Genomic DNA, 25,263 nt, shown 5'->3' with positions numbered 1-25,263 from the left:
GGGTGGGCGGCTGGCGGAGGCCAGGCTTTGTGTCTTTTGGGGGGAGATCGCCCCCAGGGCCTTCAGCTGGATGGCTGCTCGGGGGGCAGTTCGCGATCCCAGACGCCGCTCGGGAGAGAAGTGCCCTCGGGTCGCCTGCTTCCTCCTCAGCGGCGGTCCCTCATCCCGGCCGCGACCGGACAGCGGGGAGGCGGGACCGGGCCCCTGGTCAGGGTGGCATATTCGAGATAAGACGCCTCACCAGGCCCTGACACCCTGCAGCGTGGCGGGCAGAGGGCTCTGCGGGCTGGCGCTCGGCCCACCTGCGCCGAAGCCCGGACTGGCCTGGGGGACTGGGGGCGCGGGGCCCGGGGGTGCGCCCGCGCAGCCGCCGCCGTAGCCGGCACAGTAGGGAGCGCCCGCGTAGTGGCCGTAGCAGGAACAGGGCGCCGCTGCCGCCCCGTAGGGGCCGGGGAAAGCGGGAGCGCTGGGTCCCAGGCAGGGCTTGCCGTCGCGCACCAGCACGGGCACCGCCACCCGGCGCGGCGCTAGGGGGTGGCCCGCCAGTTCCAGGGACTTGTCCTGGCGCTGTCTCTTGCACTTGTAACGTCGGTTCTGGAACCAGATCTTGACCTGCGTCGACGTGAGCTGCAGCGCGCTGGCCAGATGCTCGCGTTCCGGGGCTGACAGGTACCGTTGCTGCTTGAAACGCCGCTCCAGCGCCAACACCTGCGCCTGCGAGAAGAGCACGCGCGGCTTCCGCCGGGGCCGTGCAGTGGGATGCTCCGCGCCGTCCCCGCGCGCGCCGCCACCGCTGTCCCCTTCGCAGCGCTCAGGCAGCCGGGTCCCGCCGCCGGGGAACGAGGCTCCGCAGAGGACAGACTCTAAAAGCACAGGAAGGAACACCGTCAGCGTCAGCCTAAGGCTCACCGGAGCGATTTTTCCAAGGGACGCCCCTCCTCCTGGTGGCCTTTACCTTGTGCGCCGGTCTCTTCCTTCTGCTCACCCCCTCACCCCGTCCCACGTCGCTCTAAATGTTCCTTTCTCCCAAGCTGTCTCTTTTATACCTGTGGTGATAATTGGTGTGATCCCATGGACTGTAGTCCATCAGGCTCCTCTGTCCATGGGATTTCTCCCGGCAAGAATACTGGAGTGGATTGACATTTCCCTCTCCAGGGGATCTTCTGGATCCAGGGGTTAAATTCAGGTCTCCTGCATTGCAGGCGGATTCTTTACCGACGCAGCCACCAGGGAAGCATAAGGTACGTTGTGGCTCTCTGTGTTTCTCAGTGTACAGCCGATTCCTCAAAGGTAGACTCTTGATCAAGACTCTAAGCTTCATTTTCTTCTTAGAATGCCTGTATCTGAGCTGTTCACTTTGACTGCAATTCTCAAATGTGGGTAAGTTTGGGGAAACATTTGCTGCCAGTCTATTAGATAGAGATTAACTTTAGATTGCTCATAGTGGAGAGAGAGAGAGAGCCTGGTTATCCATTGTGGCCCCTGCTTCTAGCGCAAGCGCCGGGGGCTCCAGTGCTACCCACCTTTACTGGCATCTTCGCTTCTTTTGTCATCAAGGGACCCATCCCATGTTTCTCGAGCACGATGCTTTGTAATCCAAATTAACAAAACAAAATAATTTTTGCCTCCTGATTCTTGGCTCAGAAACTAAGGTTCTCTTTGCAGATATATAAATTTGAGATCCACATTTGGCGTTTTTTTCGTTTTAAGTGGGCTTTTTCCTCTTTGGGACCTCCCTGGCAAGCAGGTGGCATTGGCTTCTCCCTGACTTCCTATTTGGAAGAGGCAGAGCTCCCTGAATATCACCCCAGGGCAGCTGTGCCTAGCCCACCAAAATGCAAGCTTCCTTTCCTTTTAATCGTACATCTCTCCTATTTTGGCAAAGCTCTGTTTTTACCCAAGGATAAGAAGGGAGGCTTCCCAGGTGGCTCAGCGGTTAAAAATCTGCCTGCATTGCTTGCTAGTGCAAGAAATGTAAGAGACTTGGTTTCTATCCCTGGGTCAGGAAGATTCCCCTGGAGAAGGAAATGGCAACCCACTCCAGTATTCTTGCCTGGAGAATCCCATGGACAGAGAGGCCTGGCAGCTGACAGTCCCTGGGGTTGAAAAGAGTCAGACACAGCTGAGTGACAGAGCAAGAACAAGCAGGGAGGCAGTGCTAAGTTTTCATGAAATTCTTGAGAGGAGAAAGCTGGGACGTGGAGTGATGCATGTGCGTGGTGAGGTAGAGTAGGATGCTCCTAATTAGAGCCAGTGCTGTCGGAACCGACTCAAATCCACAGCCAGCTGGCACAGTCTCCTGCGGGATGGAACTGTTTGGCACTTCAGATTGAGGAAACAAGACCTTCCTTCAGCAAAGCCTGTGTTCAGACAAACTGAGAACATCTCTCCCCGCAAAGAGGAAAAATATTGACAAGGATTTGTTTTCTTAGCAAATCAAAATGTAACTACTGGCCTTCAGTGACTCCGTGGAGCCAGCAAGACCCCATTTGGGAGTTGCTGACCACTCAGGCCGAGGGGCTTCAGGCCATCTCAATCCCTCCTGGTCACGGTTTGGAGTCCCTGTCACCCTGTGTCCCTGACAGCAAGGTGGGGATGGAGGAGGAGCACAGAGTCCTCCAGGAGTGTCTCTTCCACGTGTGATCAGTGGCTGCCATGGCCCCTGGGCTTAGATCCCAGAGCCAGGGGGCCCCTTCTCATTGTCACTGCCCCAGGTGCGGCAGCAGAGGAGGAGTGCGCTTCAGTGTCTTCAGCTGTGAGGTGACAGCAAGAGTCAGAGGAGTATGACCCTTCTCCAGCAAAGCTGAAATGAAAGGTCAGTTGGCTGAGCAGCACTGGGGGAGTTGAGGGCTTAGAGTCTGCTGCAGAATATTCACAGTTTTCTTTAAGAACACAACAAAGTATACTTTTCTCCAGGCTCCTGGCTGTTGTTGTGTTGTGGTTCAGTCACGTTGTGTCTGACTCTTTTCGACTCCATGGACTGCAGCACTCCAGGCTTCTCTGTCCTTCAGTATCTCTCAGAGTTTGCTCAAACTCCACTGAACACATGATGCCATCCAACCATCTCATCATCTGTCATCCCCTTCTCCACCTGCCCTCAATCTTTCCCAGCATCAGGATGTTTTCCAATGAGTTGACTGTTCACATCAGGTGGCCAGAGTGTCAGGGTTTCAGCTTCAGCATCAATCCTTCCAGTGAATATCCAGGGTTGATTTCCTTTAGGATTGACTGGTTTGATCTCCTTGCAATCCAAGGGACTCTCGAGTCTTCTAACTTCAAACCAGCATCTTTATTTTCTTCATGTGGTTAGTTTGAGGCTCAAATAGAGTGGCTGTGACATAGGAGACCTGACCTGGGAGGATCATCCTGAAGCCCCCAGATCTGCATGAAGGCTGAGAACTGAGACGCAGAGTTTGGCAAGACGAAGAGTGGCTTTTTCATCCCTGAGACTGTTGAGTCTCCCCTGCCAAAGCTTCCCGGATGGCAAGAGCCAACCCATCACAAGCCCTGTCCGCCTCTTCCCTTCCTGAAGCTGGACGCAGATTCCCTGGGTCTGTCTGCCAATGCACAGGTTGTGCCTTTGGAGACCAGATGCTGAGACTCTGCTGGAATCATCTGTCTCCCAGAGCAGCTAAAGCTCAAGCTGCCCTTTTGAGCTACAGTCAGAGGAACTACTGGGCTAGCCACTCAGCAAGCCCTAAGAAAAGATTGGGCTGGCACTGATCCCAGAGCCTAACAGAGTTTCCTCTCCCAAAGCGCCCCGCTGCTTTGATGGCTACACTTTTGGCAGATGGTCTAGGGTAGAGAGAGACTAGGAGATGGCAGGAAAAGCTGGTGGTGATGAAGCCCAGCTAAAATACTGCAGAGGGTTTTGCTGTAAGAAAGAAGCTATGCTCTGTGATGACCTAGAGGGGTAGGATGGGAGCGAGGTTCAAGGGAGAGGGGATATATGTATACTTATGACAGATTAACTGTTGTTGTATGGCAGAAATCAACACAACACTGTACAGTAATAATCCTCTAATTAAAAATAAATTTTATAAAAGGAAGAGAAACTGGAATTTCTGGGAACTGCCTCAGTGAGTAGAGGGGGAATGTGTTTCTGGGAATCATGTAGGATGGGCTGTGGAAATCGTGAGCCACCAAGATTCAGGACCTTATTTTCGGTAAGATGTCTGGAGGGGATTGTAGAGGGGGCTGAGAGCCCAGTCCTTCTGACTGTTCGAGTGAAGTAAAATGGGGCTAGCCCTAGGGACCGGGAAGACCAGGAGATGAGTGTCACCCACAAACGCCAATTGGTAATGATCTAACCCCACGCCTTGGTCTCCCTGTAAAATCTAAGACCTCAGGTCGTACTCACCTGGCTCACCCACCGGTTTAGCGTCCATCTCTGTGACTAACTCACAGGGATCCCCGGAAGGCGCCGACCCTTCCTGCCTTCTGTCTTCGCTGTCTGCGCTCCGGATGCTGGGGACCTCGGACCCTCGCTGTTCTGGGACCCGTCGCAGGTACTGAAAGTTTTCCGGGCTCCTCGGTGTTCTCTGGAGTTGCAAGACATCCGGGCTGAGATGCTCACGCTCCAGGCTCAGGATGTCATTGACCGAAAAGGGAGTGGAGGTGACGGGGTTCAGTAACATCCCAAAGGCGGAAGGGCCGGGGCTGGGGCGTCCCTGGTCCCCACAGAGCGGAGCGCCCAGAGCTTTCCGTTTTGTCGCTGCAGACCCCACAGACCCAAGATCTGCGACAGACGTCCAGCGTTCCGGATTGCGCCTTCCCTCTGGACCATCCCTGCCAGACGATTGACCCGGAGAACTGAGTGACAAAACCTTGGAACCCCATTGGTTCCTGCAGAATCCACGTGTTAACTTAGCATCTTCCCCGCCCGCCAACCGCCCACCCGCCGCAGTCCTTTCTTCTCTGCCCTCCTAATTTCTCGCCAACCTCCAGCCACTTTCCGGAAGGTCTGAGTTCTCAAAAACAAGGAAAAGGGGAGAGAATGCGCGCTACTCGCGTGTAACGTGATTACATTACACACCAGAGCTTCCGAAGTCAACCCTGGGTCCCTCGGGACTCTCCTAGAAAGTGTGCGGAGATGGGGGTGGAACTCTTGCTCTGCAACCCGAGTCGGTCCTTCGCGACCTGGCTGGAAAACTCTAGAGAGAGACCTCTGGGAGCGCGCAGGATTGGAGCTGAAAGCGGGAGTCTTGGTGCGCGCACAGTCGCAGCCAAAAGGCTGGGAGCTCCTTCCAGGGAGCAGAAGCTGGACGCTGGAGGAGTGAGTCTTGACCCTCCACGGCCAAGACTGATGTGGAACTGTCTCATTTATAGCTGAGTCAGGTGCGAGAAACAGAGATCTGCCACTTCCCAGGAGGGACCTCTCAGCCCTGGAGCTAAGAAAGGCTTTAGGAGCTATGCCGAGGGAGACTCTGGCCTCTTTGCAGGCTCGCGAGTGGGCGGAGAGGAGGAAAGGAATAGCCCTCGCCCTGGTGTAGGTGCCAGACGGGCTCACTTTACCTTTCACGACTCTAAGTTCCATCTTTTCCTCCCTAGTTTATCCTCCCTAAGGTTGTCTTGAGTGTGTGAGCATGCGTGTCGGAACGCGGCGCCCCATGAAAGGATGGGAAGTTTTGACTAGCATCTGATCTTCAGAAAAGCTCCTTGGACACAGCCAGAGCCGAATAAAGGGAGCCTGTGTGTACAGTGAAGGAAATGGCAACGGACTCCAGTGTTCTTGCCTTGGTAATCCTACGGACAGAGGAGCCTGGAGGGCTACAGTCTATGGGGTCGCAAAGAGTCGGACATGACTGAGGGGCTAAGCGCGCACGTTGATGCGTACAGTCTTTAGGAACAGGCAGGTGGAGTCAACAGATCCGGACTCGCTCTGGAACGTGTCAACTGTAGGCTTTGGGCAAAGTATTTACTCTTCCAATCTCAGGTGTAATAAAAAAAAAAAGGAGATAAGAATAATAATAGGATGACTGTGAGAATTAAATGAGATTATGTGTGTGTATGAAACTGTAAGGATTATGACTACTTATACTACATGGTTCAGTCAAACATAATTCGAAGTCAACGGTCAGAGCACAGAATCTAAGAGATTAAAAAAAATTAGGTCCAAATGAGACCTCATTAGAGTTCTTTTTGGAAATTCAGATAAAATGTTTCTTAAACCTTCTTTGGAGAGCTGGATATTTTAAGAACTGACTGGGCATGATCGTTTCCTGAAACCTGGATAAACTGTGTATATCTCCCCAGTCTAGTGGGCACAAAATTTCTTGCAAAAATTAATGCAAATTTGATGGTTCTGCCAAGAAATTATTTCTATATACTGTATCATTTGATCTTTACATCAAAGACATACCCAAGTGTTTTCAGTTTCTCTTTTCTTATTGAGGAATTGAAATCAGAGAAGCTAAGCAACTCAGGAGGTGACCCAACTCCTCAATGGCAGGGCGAACCAGGACTCCTGTTTTGCCAAAACAAAATCCTCCCACCTCCCTGAGACATAGCTTTGCCCTCAGAGATGTCAAAATCTTTCAATGACCCAAAATTTATTTAAATGTTATTATTTCATAATAGTCATGCACACTTTGAAAAAACTAAGGAAAAGTCAAAAAGAGCATAAGCTCCATATAGAGATGATATTTTAGCTCTCTTAAGTTTGTATTTCTGCATGTATGAGCTCATAAGGTAGATGCAAGCTTATATCTTTTAAATTTACCTTATACTCACGTCTAGCTTCAGTAGAGTTTTTACAGTTATATTTTTTAAAGGGCGATGCAATAGTCCATGTTATGGCTGACCACCTGATTCAAAGATCCAACTCATGTGGGCAGTTCATGGGGTCCCAAACAACCGGACACTCCTTAGCCGCTGAACAACAGTGAATGAATCGTAACAAACTTTATAATTTTAGATTATAGCGATTTATTTTTCTGTCGCTGTGAATAGTTCTTCAAAGAACATCTTTGTCAACATTTTGGATTATTTTCTAGGGAAAAACAGAATAAACAATGAATCAAGTAATACAATGCTCCTAAAATACATTCCACGACTTCCTAGAAAAGCAATATTAAGGTATCCTCCTCCTTTCAGAGGTACAAGCGATAGGTAGGTGAATATTTACAACCACCACCGGGGCACCCAAAAGATGGCGAATTTCTTTATAGAACTTTTCCATTCAGAGCACGTGGTGTGGGCGCTCCTCCTACTTCTTCCCACATCTGGCTCAGTCCTCGCCTTCCAAGCTCGGCTGGGAGTGGATCCTGTTTAAAAACTTTAAGCTGCAAACCTGCCAAAGCGTTATTCTAGCGTGGAATTCTCTTGGCGGACTGCCGCACTCAAGGAAGTCACAGAAGAAAGAACATCTTGAGAGAAAATTGGCATCAGCAGCCGTGAGTTAAAATCCTGCTCTTAGGTCCCCAGTTTGCTGCGAGGGATCAATTGAGATCTGGGACATGGGAAGGATTCCCAACCCTTCCCAAGCGGTGCAAACACGAATTTTCGTTACCGAAAGGGCTCAGGCTGCCCCAGGCAAATCCGAAGTGCGGTGGGCCACCACGGCCGCGAGATCAGCGGGCGGAGAACCTGCACCTCCGTGCTCGGAGCTCGGCTCCCAGAGCCACCTCCGCGGTTTCGGATCACCGGTTCCCGGGACATCGCGGCAAACCGGCCGAGCCTCCCCGACCCCTACCCTTTCCTCCGGATTCAGCGCCAGGGCTCACAGAGCCGCGCACAGAAGAGTGCAACAGACGCGCGGATCTCGTCCCTTCCCGGTCAATCTGTTGCCGCCACGTTAGAAGCAGCCGGCGGCCGGAGAAGCGTTCGAGCACCGGCTGTCGGCAGGAGCGCGGGCGTCCGGGAGGCGAGCGGAGTGACCAGACCCGGCGTGGGCAGAAAAGCCTGGAGTCCCGGCTCTTACGCGCAGCCTGGTACAGAGCGGACTGTGCTGGGCGGCGGGGAGTGGCGGTGACCAGAGCGGATCTGCCTTCCTTCTCTCGACGCACACAATAAAACGCTCAAACAATACTAGATCCTCAGGCGTGTTTTGACCGCCTACCTTGCGCCAGTTACGCCCAGGCTCTGAACATACTGAGGAAATGAGGGGTCTTCGCTGTTTAATTTTAATTTTATCCTATTCTGGCAAGGGAGCATGTCCGCATGCTCAGTTATGTACGACTCTGCGATCCCAAGGACAGTAGCCTGCCTGGCTCCTCTGTCCGTGGGATTTCCCAGGCAAGAATACTGGAGCAGGTTGTCATTCCCTCCTCCAGGAGATCTTCCCAACACAGGGATCGATCCTGCCTTTCCTGCACTGGCAGGCGGATTCTTTACCACTCAGCCACCTGAGAAGTCCTCTTCAAGGGAAACAAACTCCTGCATCATTCCCACGAAGTGTGATACCTGGCACAGTCATATGGAATTCACACACAATATTTATTGAAATTTTTCCCATCAGTGGTTAACAGAAGTTCTTTTCTCCCCCTATTTCAGACTTTCCCAAAATGAGGAGATTCCATCTTTAAAATTCGATATACAACAGGCGACTTTCCAGCCTGGCACTGAGGCCCATGGGCTTCCAGGAAATCAACTGTCTCCAAGGTCTTTGATGGGAGTCCCCATGGGACTGGCCTGGGTCCCTGGGTCTGTGGTCGCAGCTGTATTCCCAGGCCAGTCACCAGCACAGTAGCTCTCCAATCAACATTTGTTCCATAAAGGAATTTACCTTGTTTACCTGGAAATAGTCCCTTGGATACCCTGAGGGCTGATTCAGTGGTGTCTCTGGACTGCAGGAAGCGGGGAGACTGACCGCAGCCCCCGCCCACCTCCCCACCCCCGCAACCCCCCCTACCCCCACCCCCCGCAGTGGCCCTTTCTGCTTTGCCATGTTTTTTGTGGGGTTCTTTAGCCCGCAGTCTTAGAAATTTTATTTAAATGATTTATATTCTAAATTAATCCTAGAAAATATAAACTCAACAGTAAATAGACTTTGCTGCAAATTGAGGTTTTCTTGGGGGTGGGTGGGTGTTGTGGTGGTACTGATGACTTTATTTATCTGAGGTTTTGTTGATGTATAATGTTATGTAAGTTTCAAGTATACAACACAGTGATTTTTAAATTTTTAAAAGTTATATTCTATTTATAGTTATTATAGAATATTGGCTATTTAGAAATATTATCCTGGTGGCTCAGACAGTAAAGAACCTGTCTGCGATGCGGGAGACCTGGGTTGGGTCCCTGGGTTGGGAAAATCCCCTGCAGAAGGGACTAGCAGCCCACTCCAGTATTCTTGCCTAGCGAATCCCATGGACAGAGGAGCCTGGTGGATTACAGTCCATGGGGTCCCAAAGACTCAGTCACATGACTGAGTGACTTAGCACAGCACAAATATATTATAATAGCTTATTTTTGAATATGTGAAATGTTAACATAATTCTTAAAATTTTTTTTATGTGGACCATTTTTAAAGTCTTTATTGAATGTGTTACAATATTGCTTCTGTTTTTTGGCCCCAAGGCATGTGGGATCTTAGCTTCTGACCAGGAATTGAACCCACATCCCCTGCATTGGAAGGTGAATTCTTAACCACTGAACAGGCAGGGAAATCTTGAAACATTAACATAATTCTACAAGTTAAAACTGTGCAAAAAGAAGTGGTCACATACCTTTATCCTTTCTATTTCCATTCTCTGTCTTTCCTGGTTCCTATATACTCCCAATCTCATTGGTTCCCTGCTCCCCTCTGTTTTGTGCAAATGAGCAGCTACATTTATATATTTTCTATTTCTCCTTCTTCCTGAGCTGACAAGGTAGCATTATATGGGGACTCTTTCTTGTTCCAAAGCAATGACATTTATTAAGATTTTTGTGTTAGTCAAATCCATCCATGCTGCTGACTGGTACTTGTAGATGGCTCTGCTTCATAACACAGGATGTCACAGCTGCATCAACGATATCTATGATGTCTGTGCATTTTCTACCTACCTCTCCTTTGCTCCCCTGGAGAAGGAAATGCAACACACTCCAGTATTCTTGCCTGGAGAACTCCATGGACAGAGGGGCCTGGTGTGCTACAGTCTGTGAGGTTGCAGAGTTGGACACGACTTAGTGACTAACATACTCCTTTGCTCAAAATAAGCTATTCCATGTCCACAGTATACTCAGAACACTGAGCATCTCCCATTATTCGTAATTGCATAGGTCTTTGTAGCCTCATTCTCACAGAATGCCTAGTTGTAGTTTTAAAGTAAATCCTTTCAAAACAACTCAATGGGTTTTCTCTCTTTTTTCTTCTTTTTAGCCTAATTGTCTCTGTTTTATAGATAAATAACACAGATGGTCCAAAATCAAACAGCTACCAGAAGAAAATTAGAATTCAGGTTTTCTCACTAGAAACGCTGGTTTCCTTCCTGCCATATTTCAGTGTTACAAAGACATCAGGCTTCACCTCTGCTGCCCACTTTAATTTCCTCAAGGGAAGAAAGGAAGATTTGAAAAAGAAAAACTGAGAACAATTTGACAAAAAGAATTGGACTCTTATGTACAGTTTTCTTTTTTATTTTAAATTCATATTTACATCTCAACTTATGGATTCTCAAAATAATTCTGTGAGTTGTATAAAGCAGTTATTATTTCCAGTTTGCAAAGGAAGAAACCAAGACAGAGTACAATTCAAAAACCTGTTTTGAATCACCTATGTCTCATTTTCAGGATGGCGCTCTTTATAGCACAAAGACTAATATAATTGCTTAGTTATCATCTTTTCTTAGGTTTCTTCTTAGTTCTTTGTTCAGTACCCTTAGCACACTTGTTTCTAAGAAAAACGCACTACATATTTTTACATTTCACTGAAACTACTACTCCAATACTTTCTGAATTATTCCAATCAATTCAGTAGAATTTTTTGAGTGCCCATTACATATGGGGAAGGTAAGCACATAATCTATCATTTAAAGCAGGACTTTTAAAAAGGAAGGATTCATTAGATGGACTTCAGGCATAAACCACAGCTGTTCCAGGGACCTGACTCAGGGATCAAACCCGGGTCCCCCACATTGCAGGTGGGTTCTTTTATTGCTGAGCCAGCGGGGAAGCCCATATAGTACTTTGCAAATACTCAGGACACAGAGATAAATAGCACCTACTCCAAAATCCTCCAGGAGTATCCAGTCCAGTAAGAAATAAGACAGGTGAACTTTTATTGAAAATGTCACCAGCACATCTTTATTTGGTAGACTGGCATTAATGTGTCTAATTTCACCTAACTGATGAAGGAAATGTTTTTATTTATAATGATATTTTCATCATCAACATCTGTGATGCGGATCTGATTACCGTATTTAACAGAGTGGTTAATACTGGTGCATGCTTTATTATGCTGCGCAAAGCAGGCACACCTACAGTCACATGCCTAAGGCCCTCTCACTGGCACGGGACTCTCCCTAGACTAAGGGCTGCTCCCAGTACCCATTCCAACTAATAGATACTCTTTCACAAGTTGTTTTTTTTCTATTTAACAATATATTGGTTCAAAAACACCTACCTTATTCTTTTTTACAGTTGCCTAGTACTTCATTGTGTGAAGGTACAGCATTTATCCAACTACTCTCCATTGACCGAGTATTAATTAGGTTTTCCCAGTATTTTGCAAGTACAAACAATGTTGCACTGAGTGATATTGTTGCTGTGTGGTTTTGTACCATTGGAGATGTATCTTCAGAGCATATTCCTAGAAGTGGGATTGTGGGTCAGAAGCAAATGAACACATAGTGAAATGAAGTTGCTCAGCCGTGTCCGACTCTTTGCGATCCCATGGACTGTAGCTTACCAAGCTCCTCTGTCCATGGGATTTTCCAGGCAATAGTACTAGAGTGGATTACCATTTCCTTCTCCAAATGAATATATAATAAATGTTCAATTGCCAGTCTCCCATCTGGAATGGTTGTATAGGCTTGCTTTCCACCAGCAATGTATGAAAGTGCCTGTCTCCCCTGTAGTGTCCTGGTCCAAAGAATGTGTTATACCTTTTAATTTTCACCAATCTGATAAGTAAGAAGTGGTATCTTGGTATTGTTCTAATTTGCATTTCTCTAATTATAAGTGAAATGGATCATCTTTTTATGGGATATATATATATATATATATGTATGTGTGTATGTATGTACATGCATAAAAATACACAAGTATATAAACAAATACACATTTATTTGTTTGTTGTTTATTTGACCCTTCAGGGGGCACATGGGGTCCTAGTTCCTTGACCTGGTGTGGAACCTGCACTCCCCAGTTCCCAATTGGAAGGGTAAAATCTTAACCACAGGCCCACCAGGGAAGTCCCAATACATTTAAGTTATATCTTCCATTTTCTATCCAATTTTAAGAGTTTCTATACATGTTAATGATTTGGGCCATCTGTGCTATACATTACAAATATTCTCTCCTATTTGTCAGTTATCTTTAACTTCTTTTATAGTCCTTTTTGTCAGGTATTTTAAAATGTAGTTATGTGTATTAATCTTTTCTTTTAAAAAAATATTTGTTTATTGGCTGTTCTTGGGTCTTACTTAGTTGCAGCTTGGGGGACCTTCAACCTTCCTTGTGACATTGGAGATCTTAGTTCCATGACCAAGGATTGAACCTGGGGTCCCCTGCATTGGGAGCAGGAAGTCCTAGACACTGGACCAACAGAGAAGTCCCAATCTTTTCTTTTATTGTCTCTAGATTTGAGTCGCTGTGAGAAAAGCTTCTCCTACACCCAGGTTAATCACCCTGCTTTCTTCTAGTATTTGTATAATTTCAGCTGTTTATTTTTAAATGTACTTGGGGTGCATTCCAGTGTATGGCATGAGTTGAGGATCTAATATTATTTTTTCCAATCAACTGTTTTGGGACCATTTAAAGATTCGTCTGCAGTGACTTTCAGAGGCACTCTCTGCGAATCTCTGAAAAATATGTGCAAAAGTCGCAGGGTTAGGAGAGGAGTGAAAAGTGAAATGGAGGAAGAGATTTATCAATTGTTTAAAAAACAAGTAGCTTTTCAACTTCTCTTCCTCATCTCTCCACAACCCCCTCTTGGTGTCGAACACAGTTATAGTCTTGCTGCCAGACCTCTGGGGCTGGAAGCCCCCTCAATCCCCCAAGCCTGGAGACCGGGTGTGGAGCGTGGGGACCCTGAGTCTCCTACCGCCCGCCTGCCTCAACTCGGGAGCAAAAATGACCGTTCCCTAGAGCTGGGGAGGCGGGTGAGGGCGGGGATGGGGACACTCCGGGGCTACTCTGCGGGGCCATTCCGGTCCCAGGAGGCTTAGGTGAGGATTCGGGAGCCACAGGCAGGGGCCGGGCCTCGGTGATACTATGAGCCTCTTATCTGCGGCCGCGCTTCCAGCTCCATTTCAATTAACATTCCAGCGCCCGGCCGCCCCGCAGCCTGATAGCGCAGACCACCACCACGCGGGAGTGAGTCCCCACCCCTGGAAAAATAAACTCTGCCCCAGCGGCTCTGTATGTGTGTGTCTGAAGGGGGGAAGGGGTTGAAGAGACTCAGGTCAAATAAACAGCTCTGCCCAGAGCGAGCCGTGCGGAAGCCGCGCGGTTGCGCCGCAGGATGGCGAGTCTCGGTTGCGGTTCCGGTGGGCTCGGGTCCGGGTACCATGAAGCCCGGTAGCCGAAAAGCCGCAGATATGCCGCAGACGTGCGCCGGCTGCTGCGCGGTCCTTCCATACTGCCTGACTGCAGGTGCTCTTTAGTAAACTGGCAGTCACCTGTCTTCCTGAGCCTCCCCACCGCCAAAGCTTGTGAAGTGATCAAGTGCATGCCTCGTCCCCAGGGCCCTAGAGAGAGGAGTTTCACACAGACAGCCTGACCTTCGGGGTCAGACAGATCCTTTCCAGGCCTTTTTTAGTATCTGGTGTCTTGCTCAGCTTGGGCATCCATGATCTCATTGATGTCCATTTGAGATAAGTACCTCAGATCTCAGCATCTCATTCCCAGGGATGGGGTGTTGAGGGGTAGAGTTCTACTAACTTGTTTATAGCCATTGGCTTTCTGAGGAGGCAATGACAGGCTAGCACACAGAACTTTGGAGTCTGGCTCCAAGCTGCATCTTCCTTATGAGGTCAGGCACTGGCAAATTGCTATAAATGATATTCTACTATTATTATTGTTATTCCCCGAGAATGTAAAAGATTTCAACACCTCAGGGCACACTGGTGGAATTCAGAGCTGCCTGTTAACTGAGTGTATGTGTATGGAATATCCAAAGTGACAAACATTCTAAATGGACTATTTCTACAAAAATTTCACCGTAACAAAACATCAGAAACTTTTATTCCTTTAACAATTGCACGTTGTTCAATTATTTTTTCAGAACTCACCATCCAGGGGCCTTCTATTGCCCTCTAGAGCCAGCCTGGCTTCCAAACTTGCTCTTTAAATAAAAAAAAAGGTATAATACAAATAAATGCCTTGGGTCTTGTGCATTTGATTTTAAAAGACAATTTAAGCGCATCCTTTATGGAAACTAGAAACCTGCTAATCTGTGTTGGGTGAAGATTAGACTAAAAGACAGTAATTGTGAAATAAAGTATTAGTCACTGAGTTGTGTCTGACTCTTTGCAACCTCAAGGACTATAGCCCATCAGACTTCTCTCTCCATGGGGTTCTCCAGGCAAGAATACTGGAGTGGGTTGCATTTCCTTCCCCAGGGGATCTTCCTGGCCCAGAGATCAAACCTGCATCTCCTGCATTGCAGGCAGATTCTTTACCTTCTGACCTACCTGGGAAGCCCCCTTTGCATATAAGGACTTTAATTTATAATGTAGTCCTGAGTTTCCATGCTTGTTAATCCTGGATGGATGCTAAAGAAAATGGAAACTCTTCTGAGATCTCTCTCCCAGAAACTTATGGATATTTCCCTCAGAATCCAGGGAAAGGCATGTGGGCCCCTGAGCTGGGGGAGAGTCCATGGCCGAGGGAGCTGCAGGAGCAGATCCATTACCCTCTCCCCAGTGGGCATTCTCCCTATGTAAGTGGTAGCTGAGGGACAGCCTCCTGGACAAACACGGAGCACACAGGCACAGATGACATGTTGATATTTGGTGCTCCCAAGATAAATTATACCGATAACCAAGAGCGTTTTCCCTTTCCATGTTTCCCCAGACTGTCTGACGCTGAATAGATGCATTAGAGAGCAGGATGGCTCATTTAAAAGCCAAACTAGGGAAGATCTGGTGTTCTGAGAAGGTCCACTTTACACAGGAGAATATGACCTGAAGGCTCTCTCTCCACCAGAGCCCTTTGACCAGCTCTGTTTGGCAAGGCTCCTTCTGGCCCCTGCTGTTGTTAGATTCCCTCCAGGGCCTGGATGCTGTAGGCCAGCAGTCCCCAACCTTTTTGGACCCAGCGACAGGTTTCGTGGAAGACAATTTTTCCAGGGACCAGAGTGGGTGGGATGGTTTCGGGATGATTCAAGTGCATTGCATTTACTGTGCACTTTATTTCTTTTATGATTATTTCAGCTCCATTGCAGATGATCAGGCATTAGATTCTGGAGACTGGAGATCCCTGCAAACTGCCTTGTCTGCTTGGAACAGGGTTGGAGTGGGTCTGTAGCCACAGAGTCCTGGGCTTGTCTAGGGTACAGTGGAGGATGGGTGGGAAACAGAGAAGCTGGTGATACATTCTTCCTTCTTAAGCCCTGGTAATTTGGAGAGACTGGAGAACAGGAAGTTATATTTTAAAAGGATATAAAATGTTTGATACATCCAAACCTGCGATATTTTACTTCCCATTTCCTTTTGACCTCTCTGGGAATGTCTGAAAACAGAGACAGGAAGGGAGGTAGTAAAACCGTGCTTATTGTAAGACATAGGCTAGACGTTTGTCCAACGACATCAACGCAGAGAATGAACTGCCAGTCCAAGGAATGATTGTTATGTGCTAATTCCAAGGAGGGTCCTTCTGTCAAAAGCAAATTGGCCACTAATTTACAAAACTCTAGGCATTATTTTTCAATTCATGGCAAATAGATGGGGAAACAATGGAAACAGTGACAAACATTATTTTGGGGGGCTCCAAAATTACTGCAGAGTGTGACTGCAGCCATGAAATTAAAAGATGCTTGCTTCTTGGAAGAAAAGCTATGACCCATGTAGACAGCATATTAAAAAGCAGAGACATTACTTTGCTAGCAAAGGTCCACCTAGTCAAAGCTACGGTTTTCCAATAGTCATGTATGGATGTGAGAGTTGGACTATAAAGAAAGTTGAGCACCAAAGAACTGATGCTTTTGAATTTTGGTGCAGGAGAAGACTCTTGAGAGTTCCTTGGACAGCTAGGAGATTCAACCAGCCCAAATATAAAGGAAATCAGTCCTGCATATTCATTGGAAGGACTGATGCTGAAGATGAAACTCCAATACTTTGGCCACCTATTGTGAACTACTGACTCATTTGAAAAGACTCTGATGCTGGGAAAGATTGAAGGTAGGAGGAGAAGGGGATGACAGAGGATGAGATGGATGGATGGCATCACTGACTCAATGACATGAGTCTGAGTAATCTCTAGGGGTTGGTGATGGACAGGAAGACCTGGTGTGCTGCAGTCCATGGGGTCAAAAAGAGTCAGACATGACTGAGCAACTGATCTGAGCTGAATTGAGGCATCATTTTTATCAACAGCCTCCTTCTCCAGAGGATCTTCCCAACCCAGGGATCGAAGCCACATCTCTTACACCTCCCAAATTGGCAGGATGATTCTTTACCACTAGTGTCACCTGGGAAGCCCATTCTTTGTTATTATTTATCTATTTTTCAAGTATTCAAGAAAGCCATAATCCTGGATGAGATCACCAAAAGCATGAATATAAATGAAGAAGAAAAGAAAGGCCCAAACCAAATTCTCACGCAGACCAAAAGCTAAGAGTTTCAGAAATTCCTTGGTGATCTAGTACATAGGACATGGCTTTTTTGTGGCTATGGGCTGGGTTCAATCCCCAGTCTGGGAACTAAGGTCCCAGGAACTAAGTTTCAGAACAGGAAACATTCACAAACCAGAGGATCTGAATGCTGCAAAAAGAGTCAATGTCATTTTAAAAAGTGTGCTTGATTGTTCTATGTTAAAATAAAAAAGAAACTTTACCATAAAATACATTTTGAGAACTTACTTGGGTTGGATGCTGGATAAAAAAAGAAGCCACCAAAGACATTTTGGAGGCTTCTTTGGTGGTCCAGTGGTTAAGAATCTGCCTGTCAATGCAGGGGACACAGGTTTGATTCCTGGCCTGGAAGATCCTGCATGCCTCAGAGCAGTTATGCCCCTGTGCCACAACTAACAGGCCCATGCGCCTTAGAACCCGTGCTCCACAACAGGAGATGCCACCGCAATGGGAAACCTGCACAAGAGGAACCCCCACCCTCAGTAACTAAAGGAAGCTTGCAGCAACAAAGACCCAGCACAGTGAAAAAAGGAATGAATGAATTAAAAAAAAAGATATCTGGGGGACAAAAGAAGGAATCTGAATTTGTTTTAAAAAAATCTTTTCCACAGTTTTACTGAGGAGTTGTAAATTTAGGGTATACAGCATAATGATTTAACTTACAAATGTTGTGAAATGATTACCATAGTGAGCTAACATCTATCATCTCAAATAGATATCCCTCAAAAGAAAAGAAAAAAATGTTTTTTGCTTTGCGATAATAATGCTTATTGACGGACTCACAACTTTCAAATACGGCATACGGCAGTGTTTACTGTTGTCATAATTTTTGCCAGTGTGCACATCACATCCCTACTACCTACATATCTTATAACTGGAAGTCCTGGTGGCTCAGACAGTAAAGCATCTGCCTGCAATGTGGAAGACTGGGTTCAGTCCCTGAGTCGGAAAGATCCTCTGGAGGAGGGCATGGCGACCCACTCCAGTATTCATGTCTGGAGAATCCTGTGGACAGAGGAGCCTGAGGGGCTACAGTCCATGGGGCCGCAAAAAGTCGGATGCAACTGAGCAACTAAGAACACGCAGTGTACCTTTTGACTGCCTTTATTCAATCCCCACCTTACCTCTGGTAACAACAAATCTGATCTTTTTCTATGAGTTTATTTTGTTTTTGTTTTAGATCTCACGTATAGGTAAGATCTCAGTATTTGTTTCTGATTTATTTCATTTAATGTAATACCCTTTATGTCCATCCATGTTGTCTCGAATGGTAGGATTTCCATCTATTCATGGCCAAGTAATATTCCATTGTATATACATCCAACATCTTTATCCATTCATCTGTCGATGGACATTTAGGTTACTTCCTTTTCTTAACTATTGTGAATAATGCTGCTGTGGACACAGGGGTGCAGATCTCTCTTCAGCATGGTGTTTTTGTTTCCTTCAGATACATTCTCAGAAGTAGAATTTCTAGATCTTACGGTAGTTCCCTTTTGTAATTTTTGGGAGATCTTCCATTTTGTTTTCCATAGTGGCTACACCAATGTGCATTCCCACCAACAGTGCACGGGGGTCCCTCTTCTCTACACCCTCACCAGCATTTGTTATCTCTTTTTCATGATGGCTGTTCTAACAGGTGTGACGGGATATCTCATTATATGATTTTTTTCTTTTCTGTTGTGGTTCATTTTAGGAAATAAAATACAGTTCCCTGTGCTATGCAACAGGACCTTATTGTTTATCCATTCTGTGTATAACAGTTTGGATCTGCTAGTCCCGAACTTCCGATCCTTCCCTCCTTCTTCTCTGGGCAACCACAACTGTGTTCTCTATGACTGTGAGTCTGTTTCTGCTTCATAGATAAGTTCGTTTGTGTCCTATTTTAGATTCCACATGTAAGTGGTATTATATAGTGTTTGTCTTCCTCGGATATTTGAATCTGAATAGGTATTAGATGATATAATAGAATGAATATTAATTTTCCTGGATGTGATCATAGTAGAATGGTTTTGTTTGAGGTGTGTGGGATGAAGAGTCATAATACATGAATTTTCAAATTTTCAAATGGTTTAGTAAAATATGTGTGGAGAGAGAACAAATGTGGCAAAATGGTAATAGTTGGTGAACAGAAGGTTTTGGGGTTATTTATTGTACTAATCTTTCAATGTTTCTGTAAGTTTGAAATTTTTCAAAATAAAAAAGTCAGAGAATAAAAGACTGGAGGAAGAGAAGAGGAGGAACCAGAAAGGAGCAGAAAAGTCAGAGGGTGAGAACTGGAAACCAAGTGAAGGAAGTAGGTAAGGAGACGGGAACACAAATGATGTAAAGCATTCTTGGGAGGTCAAATAGGATGATGGAAATGATGGATGGAGGTAAAAACATTATCAGTGGTGACCTTGGCAAGGCCATTGGGTAGAGTGAAGGGATGACAACCAGCTTGCTGGCTCAGCCCCAAGAATGGGCCTGCTGACTCTGAAACTGGGTTTTCAGAAGCCAGGACTGTGTGTGTGTGTCTATGTGTTTATGGTTCTGGGAACAGAAGTGGTGAGTGAACTGGGCAGCTGCACGCAGGGTAGGAGGGGTCTCTGGAGAGGGCCAGGGATGGGGAGGGGTCCCCAAGCTCCTATTTTTAAAAAAATGTTTATTGGAGCATAGTTGACTTGCAATGTTGTTAATTCCTGTTGTACGACAAAGTGATTAGATTATACATACATACATATTCTTTTTAAAATATTTTGGAATATTCTTCTCCATTATGGTTTATCATAGGAGATATATATATGTATATATATATACTACAATTGTGTTAGCTTCTGCTGTACGACAATGTAAATCAGCTATGTGCAATGCTCACTCACTCAAACATGTGCGGCTTGTTGTGACCCTTTGGACTGCCGCCAGCCAGGCTGCTCTGTTTATGAGATTTCCCAGGCAAGAACTGCCGTAGAGTTTACCCGAAAGCTCTTTTTTCTTCTTTTCTGTTAGAGATCATACAAGGTTAAAGTCCCACCAGGCTTCCCTGGTGGCCCAGTGGTAAAGAATCTACCTGCTAATGCAGGAGATTCAAGAAACATGGATTTGATCCCTGGGTCGGAAAGATCCCCTGGAGTAGGAAATGGCAGCCCACTCCAGTATTCTTGTCTGGAAAATCCCATGGACAGAGAATCTTGGTGGGTTACAGTCACTGCGGTTGCAGAGTCAGACATAACAAAGTTCCAGAGGGCCCAGGTAGACCACTTACATCTCAAAGGCAGAAGAGAAATATCAGTTCCTCCTAGGGAGCTAGTTTCACCAATAACAAAAGGTCCACTTTGATACAATAGCAGAGCTGTTAAAGGCCATTGTTCTCCAGATCTCTCAGCAGCCCCAGTTCCACAGAGACCACCATCATAGGATGACTCACCCCTCCCCGAAACTTTTCTATTTCCCGACTTCTTGGCACTCATACGAGTTTCCTAGGTCTCCTGTCTGCTCCATCAGTTGTTGGGCTGCACTTCACTGACCTACAGGGGTTAGCTTGCACAGCTTAAGGAATGCAGAAAGAGCCAGGTGTTAGCAACAGAGACCTTGTAACTGGGAAGGGTTAATGTTGAATTCTCGCTGGATCTGCTTCTGTGACTTTAACCCTCATCTGGCCACTTCTGTAAGCACACATAATAGCCTGCCTCAGGGAGATAACCTGAGCCACTCACTCACTGAAGGACTGTAAGGAAATGAAACCAACACCTTCTCCTGCCTCAGGGAAAAGTAGATGTTTTTCTGGAACTCTCTTGCTTTTTCCGTGATTCAGTGGATGTTGGCAATTTGACCTTTGGTTCCTCTGCCTTTTCTAAATACAGCTTGAACATTTGGAAGTTCATGGTTCACATACTGTTGAAGCCTGGCTTGGAGAATTTTGAACATTACCTTGCTAGCATGTGAGAAAAGTGCAATTGAGCAGTAGTTTGATCATTCTTTGGCATTGCTTTTCTTTGGGACTGGAATGAAAACTGACCTTTTCCAGTCTTGTGGCCACTGCTGAGTTTTCCAGATTTGCTGGCATATTGAGTGCAGTACTTTCACAGCATCATCTTTTAGCATTTGAAATAGCTCAACCGGAATTCTATCACCTCCACTAGCTTTGTTTGTAGTGATGCTTCCTAAGGCCCACTTGACTTCACATTCCAGCATGTCTGGCTCTAGGTGAGTGATCACAGCATGGTGATTATCTGGGTTATGAAGATCTTTTTTGTATAGTTCTTCGGTGTATTCTTGCCACCTCTTCTTAATATCTTCAGCTTCTGTTAGGTCCATGCCATTTCTGTCCTTTATTGTACCTATCTTTGCATGAAATATTCCCTTGATATCTCCAGTTTTCTTGAAGAGATCACTAGTCTTTTCCAATCTATTGTATTCCTCTATTTCTTCGCATTGATCATTTAGGAAGGCTTTCTTATCTCTCTCCTTGCTATTCTTTGAAACTCTGCATTCAAATGGGTATATCTTTCCTTTTCTCCTTTGCCTTTAGCTTCTGTTCTTTTCTCAGCTATTTGTAAGGACTTTTCAGACAACCGTTTTGCCTTTCTGCATTTCTTTTTCTTGGGGATGGTCTTGATCACTGCCTCCTGCACAGTGTCACGAACCTCCATCAATAGTTCTTCAGGCACTCTGTCTATCAGATCTACTCTGTCTATCTGTCTATTGAATCTATTTGTCACTTTCCAGAAAAACACCTACTTCTGCTTTATTGATTAAGCCAAAGCCTTTGATTGTGTAGATCACAACAAATGTGGAAAATTCTTCAAGAGATGGAAATACCAGAACACGTGATCTGCCTTCTGAGAAATCTGTGTGCAGGTCAAGAAGCAACAGTTAAAACTGGACATGGGACAACAGACTGGTTCCAAATCAGGAAAGGAGTACGTCAAAGCTGTATATTGTCACCTTCCTTATTTAACTTATACGCGGAGTACATCATGTGAAATGCTGAGCTGGAGGAAGCACAAGCTGGAATCAACATTGCTGGGAGCAATATCAATAACCTCAGATATGCAGATGACACCACTCTTATGGCAGAAAGCGAAGAAGAACTAAAGAACCTCTTGATGAAAGTGAAAGAGAAGAGTGAAAAAGTTGGCTTAGAGCTCAACATTCAGAAAACTAAGCTCATGGTATTTGGTCCCATCACTTCATGGCAAATAGATGGGGAAACAGTGGTAACAGTGTCAGACTTTATTTTGGGGGGCTCCAAAATCACTGCAGATGGTGATTGCAGCCAAGAAGTTAAGAGACACTTGCTCCTTGGAAGAAAAGTTATGACTAACTTAGACAGCATATTAAAAAGGAGAGACATTACTTTGCCAACAAAGGTCCATCTAGTCAAGGCTATGGTTTTTCCGGTGGTCATGTATGGATGTGAGAGTTGGACTGTAAAGAAAGCTGAGTGCCAAAGAATTGATGCTTTTGAACTGTGGTATTGGAGAAGACTCTTGAGAGTCCCTTGGACTGCAAGGAGATCTAACCAGTCAATCCTAAATGAAATCAGTCCTAAACATTCTTTGGAAGGACTGATGCTGAACCTGAAGCTACAGTACTTTGGCCACCTGATGGGAAGAACTGACTCCTTGGAAAAGACCCTGATGCTGGGGAAGATTGAAGGTAGGAGCAGAAGGGGAGGACAGAAGATGAGATGGTTGGATGGCATCACTGACTCAATGGACATGAGCTGAAGAGGCTCTGGGAGTTGGTAATGAACAGGGAAGCCTGGTGTTCTGCAGTCCATGGGGGTCTCAAAGTGTCGGACAAGACTGAGCGACTGAACTGACCTGAACTGCCTCAGGCTTGCCATCCTAGGGGACATTTGCAAGGATTGAATAGTCTTTTTACTTTGTTTCATCCCCTCCCCTCCCATTTCTTATTCATAAAAGAACCTGACAACCAGGCCCCAGGAAGATTGCTATTTAGAGACACTATCCTGCCATCTTCTTGGTCAGCCAGCTCCCGAATAAAATCCCTTCCTAGTCTCTTGAGAGTCCATTGGACTGCAAGGAGATCAACCAAGTTAATCTTAAAGGAAATCAACCATGAATAGACATTGGAAGGACTAATGTTGAAGCTGAAGGTGGCAACACTTTTGCCACCTGATGCGAAGAGTTGACTCATTGGAAAAGACTTTGATGCTGGGAAAGATTGAAGGTGGGAGGAGAAGGGGATGACAGAGGATGAGATGGCATAATGACTCAATGGTCATGAGTTTGCACAAACTTTGGGAGATAGTGAAGGACAGGAAAGCCTGGTGTGCCTCAGTCCGTGGGGTCACAAAGAGTCAGACACGACTGAGCGATTGAACAACAACAAAAGTCCCAACACCTGGTCTCGGATTCATTGACCTATCGTGCGGCCAGCAGAGGTAGCTTGGATTCGGTAACAACATCAATGGTTTACTGGAAGGAGGAGCATACACCTGTGAAGCAAGGTCCCGGAGCGAGAGCCCACCGTGTGCAGCAGAAGGAGGGCAGTACCTGGTGGCAGTCTTCGCTCCCAGTGGGTGAGGGGCTTGGCCCTTACATCTTATACATGCTTTGGTTTTGTGTGTTTATTATATGTTATACCCTGCCTCCAAGTAAAATATGATAGAGAACACGTGAAGCAGGTTTGAAGGGACCCTCGATATTTTCTGGTGAAAGGACAGGGGAGTGGAAGGATAAAGTTCTGTTGTTGTCAGCTATGCACAAGTGAACTACTGGGAACTTCCTGGTGGTCCAGTGGTTAAGCCTCTGGTCTTCCACTGCAGGGGCATGGGTTCCATCCCTGGTTGGGAAGTCCTTCATGACCCACGGCGTGACCAAAAAAAAAGTGAGTTACTCTAACACATTGTGGATATCACAATATTCCTTAGCAGTGATTCATTAAAGTCTCACCTTAAGTCTAGTACAGAAGAATAATTCCTATTTTTATTATAGTGAACATATCCAGGCTTAGCTGGACAGTATCTCATTTTTGAGGGGAGAGCCCACTGATCAAGAAAGTTAACCATCTCTATTTCATAGACTGATTTAGCCCCTATCCGAAATCAGGTGCATTCTGAGGTAAGGAAGTCATCTTAAGGCTGCCCAAGTTCCGGCCTCTGACCCAGAGGGACCCTAAAGTTGGAGACTCTCCAAGCCACTCCTCTTCTGCAGAGAAATCGAAATGGAGTGCCTTGGGGAAGGGAGAGCTAAGTAGCAGGCATGTTCCTGGGAAGGAACCCACCTGCAGGGAAATAATTCTGTAGCAAAATTAGAGAGGCACTGGGACTCAGAGAAGGTAGAAGGTGGGTTTGCTGGCAAGGCAGCCCTTGTTGGTTGATTGGTGTTTAAAATGGAAAGAGATAAGCAGTGCTTGTCCTAGCAAAAAAAAAAAAAAAAAAAAAATTGTATACGATTTACATGTAGTTTGCGTTTTTACATTTACATGCTTCATTTATTATGATTTTAATATAATAGCCATACCTTTAAGTATATATTTTGAAATATACATTGACACACGCACAAAAATCCTCTCTTGGATCGTTTGACCTGGAAATGCCAGGTCACAGCCGCTTAAGCTCTGCCTGGAAAAACCTAAGCTCTTCGCTATTTCCAGTTCAAGAGGCAGACTCCAGAGGCTGAGCTCTTAACAACCACATCTTACAGTCCTCCAGAATGGCAAGTCCACTGACAGGGTCAGGTCATTTCTCCCTCTCTCCTCTGGACTTTGCGAGCTCTGCTAGACTCTCACCCACAGCTTTCCTCCCAAGATCCGGTGGCGCTCATCTGACTCCCAGGCCCAGGCTGGCACGACATAGCTTCTTCCAACTCTGGGGAAAATGGTGGTGGTTTAGTCGTTAAGTTGTGTCCAACTGTTGTGACGCTATGGACTGTAGCCCACAGGTTCCTCTGTTCATGGGATTCTCCAGGCAAAAATACTGCAGTGAGTTGGCATTTCCTTCTCCAGACAATCTTCCCCACTTGAGGATCAAACCCAGGTCTCCTGCATTGCAGGCAGATTCTCTACCGACTGAGCCACGGGAAAAACAGGAACCTCAGCCTCAGCTAAGCCGAAGCCTGAGCAGAAACCCCTTTTGCCGGGTCCTCGTCAGAGACGGGAGCTGCCCGGGATCCCCTCTTTCCACCCCGTCCCCAGCCTAGACCGTGACCCAGTAGATTCTCTCGAAACGGAATGAGACACGGAAAAATCTGAGTGGCCCAGGTCTCAGCGTTAGACCTGCGGAGGGGCGGGTGTCCACAGCGCGGTGGCGAAGCTCCTGCGACACCGCGAACAAGGACCCATTCAGGAAGTGATGCTGCAAACAAGTTGAGGGATGGCTT

The 25,263-nt window shown here is 46.3% G+C and overlaps 1 protein-coding gene across 1 annotated transcript; it reads right to left on the bottom strand.

The window, feature by feature from the left end:
• Nucleotides 1-237: 237 nt before the first annotated feature.
• Nucleotides 238-4,637, bottom strand: NKX2-6 (NK2 homeobox 6). Its single transcript, XM_027963900.2, has 2 exons — nucleotides 4,361-4,637; nucleotides 238-863 (listed from the first exon to the last, which is right to left on the bottom strand). Exons 1-2 carry the CDS (start codon nucleotides 4,635-4,637, stop codon nucleotides 238-240), a joined length of 903 nt encoding a protein of 300 aa, XP_027819701.1.
• Nucleotides 4,638-25,263: the final 20,626 nt, after the last annotated feature.

This window comes from Ovis aries, chromosome 2 (genome assembly GCF_016772045.2).
Source record: "Ovis aries strain OAR_USU_Benz2616 breed Rambouillet chromosome 2, ARS-UI_Ramb_v3.0, whole genome shotgun sequence".
NCBI lineage: Eukaryota > Metazoa > Chordata > Mammalia > Artiodactyla > Bovidae > Ovis > Ovis aries.
Note: the sequence above shows the minus strand (reverse complement) of the source record. Positions and strands in the feature narration are given on the sequence as shown.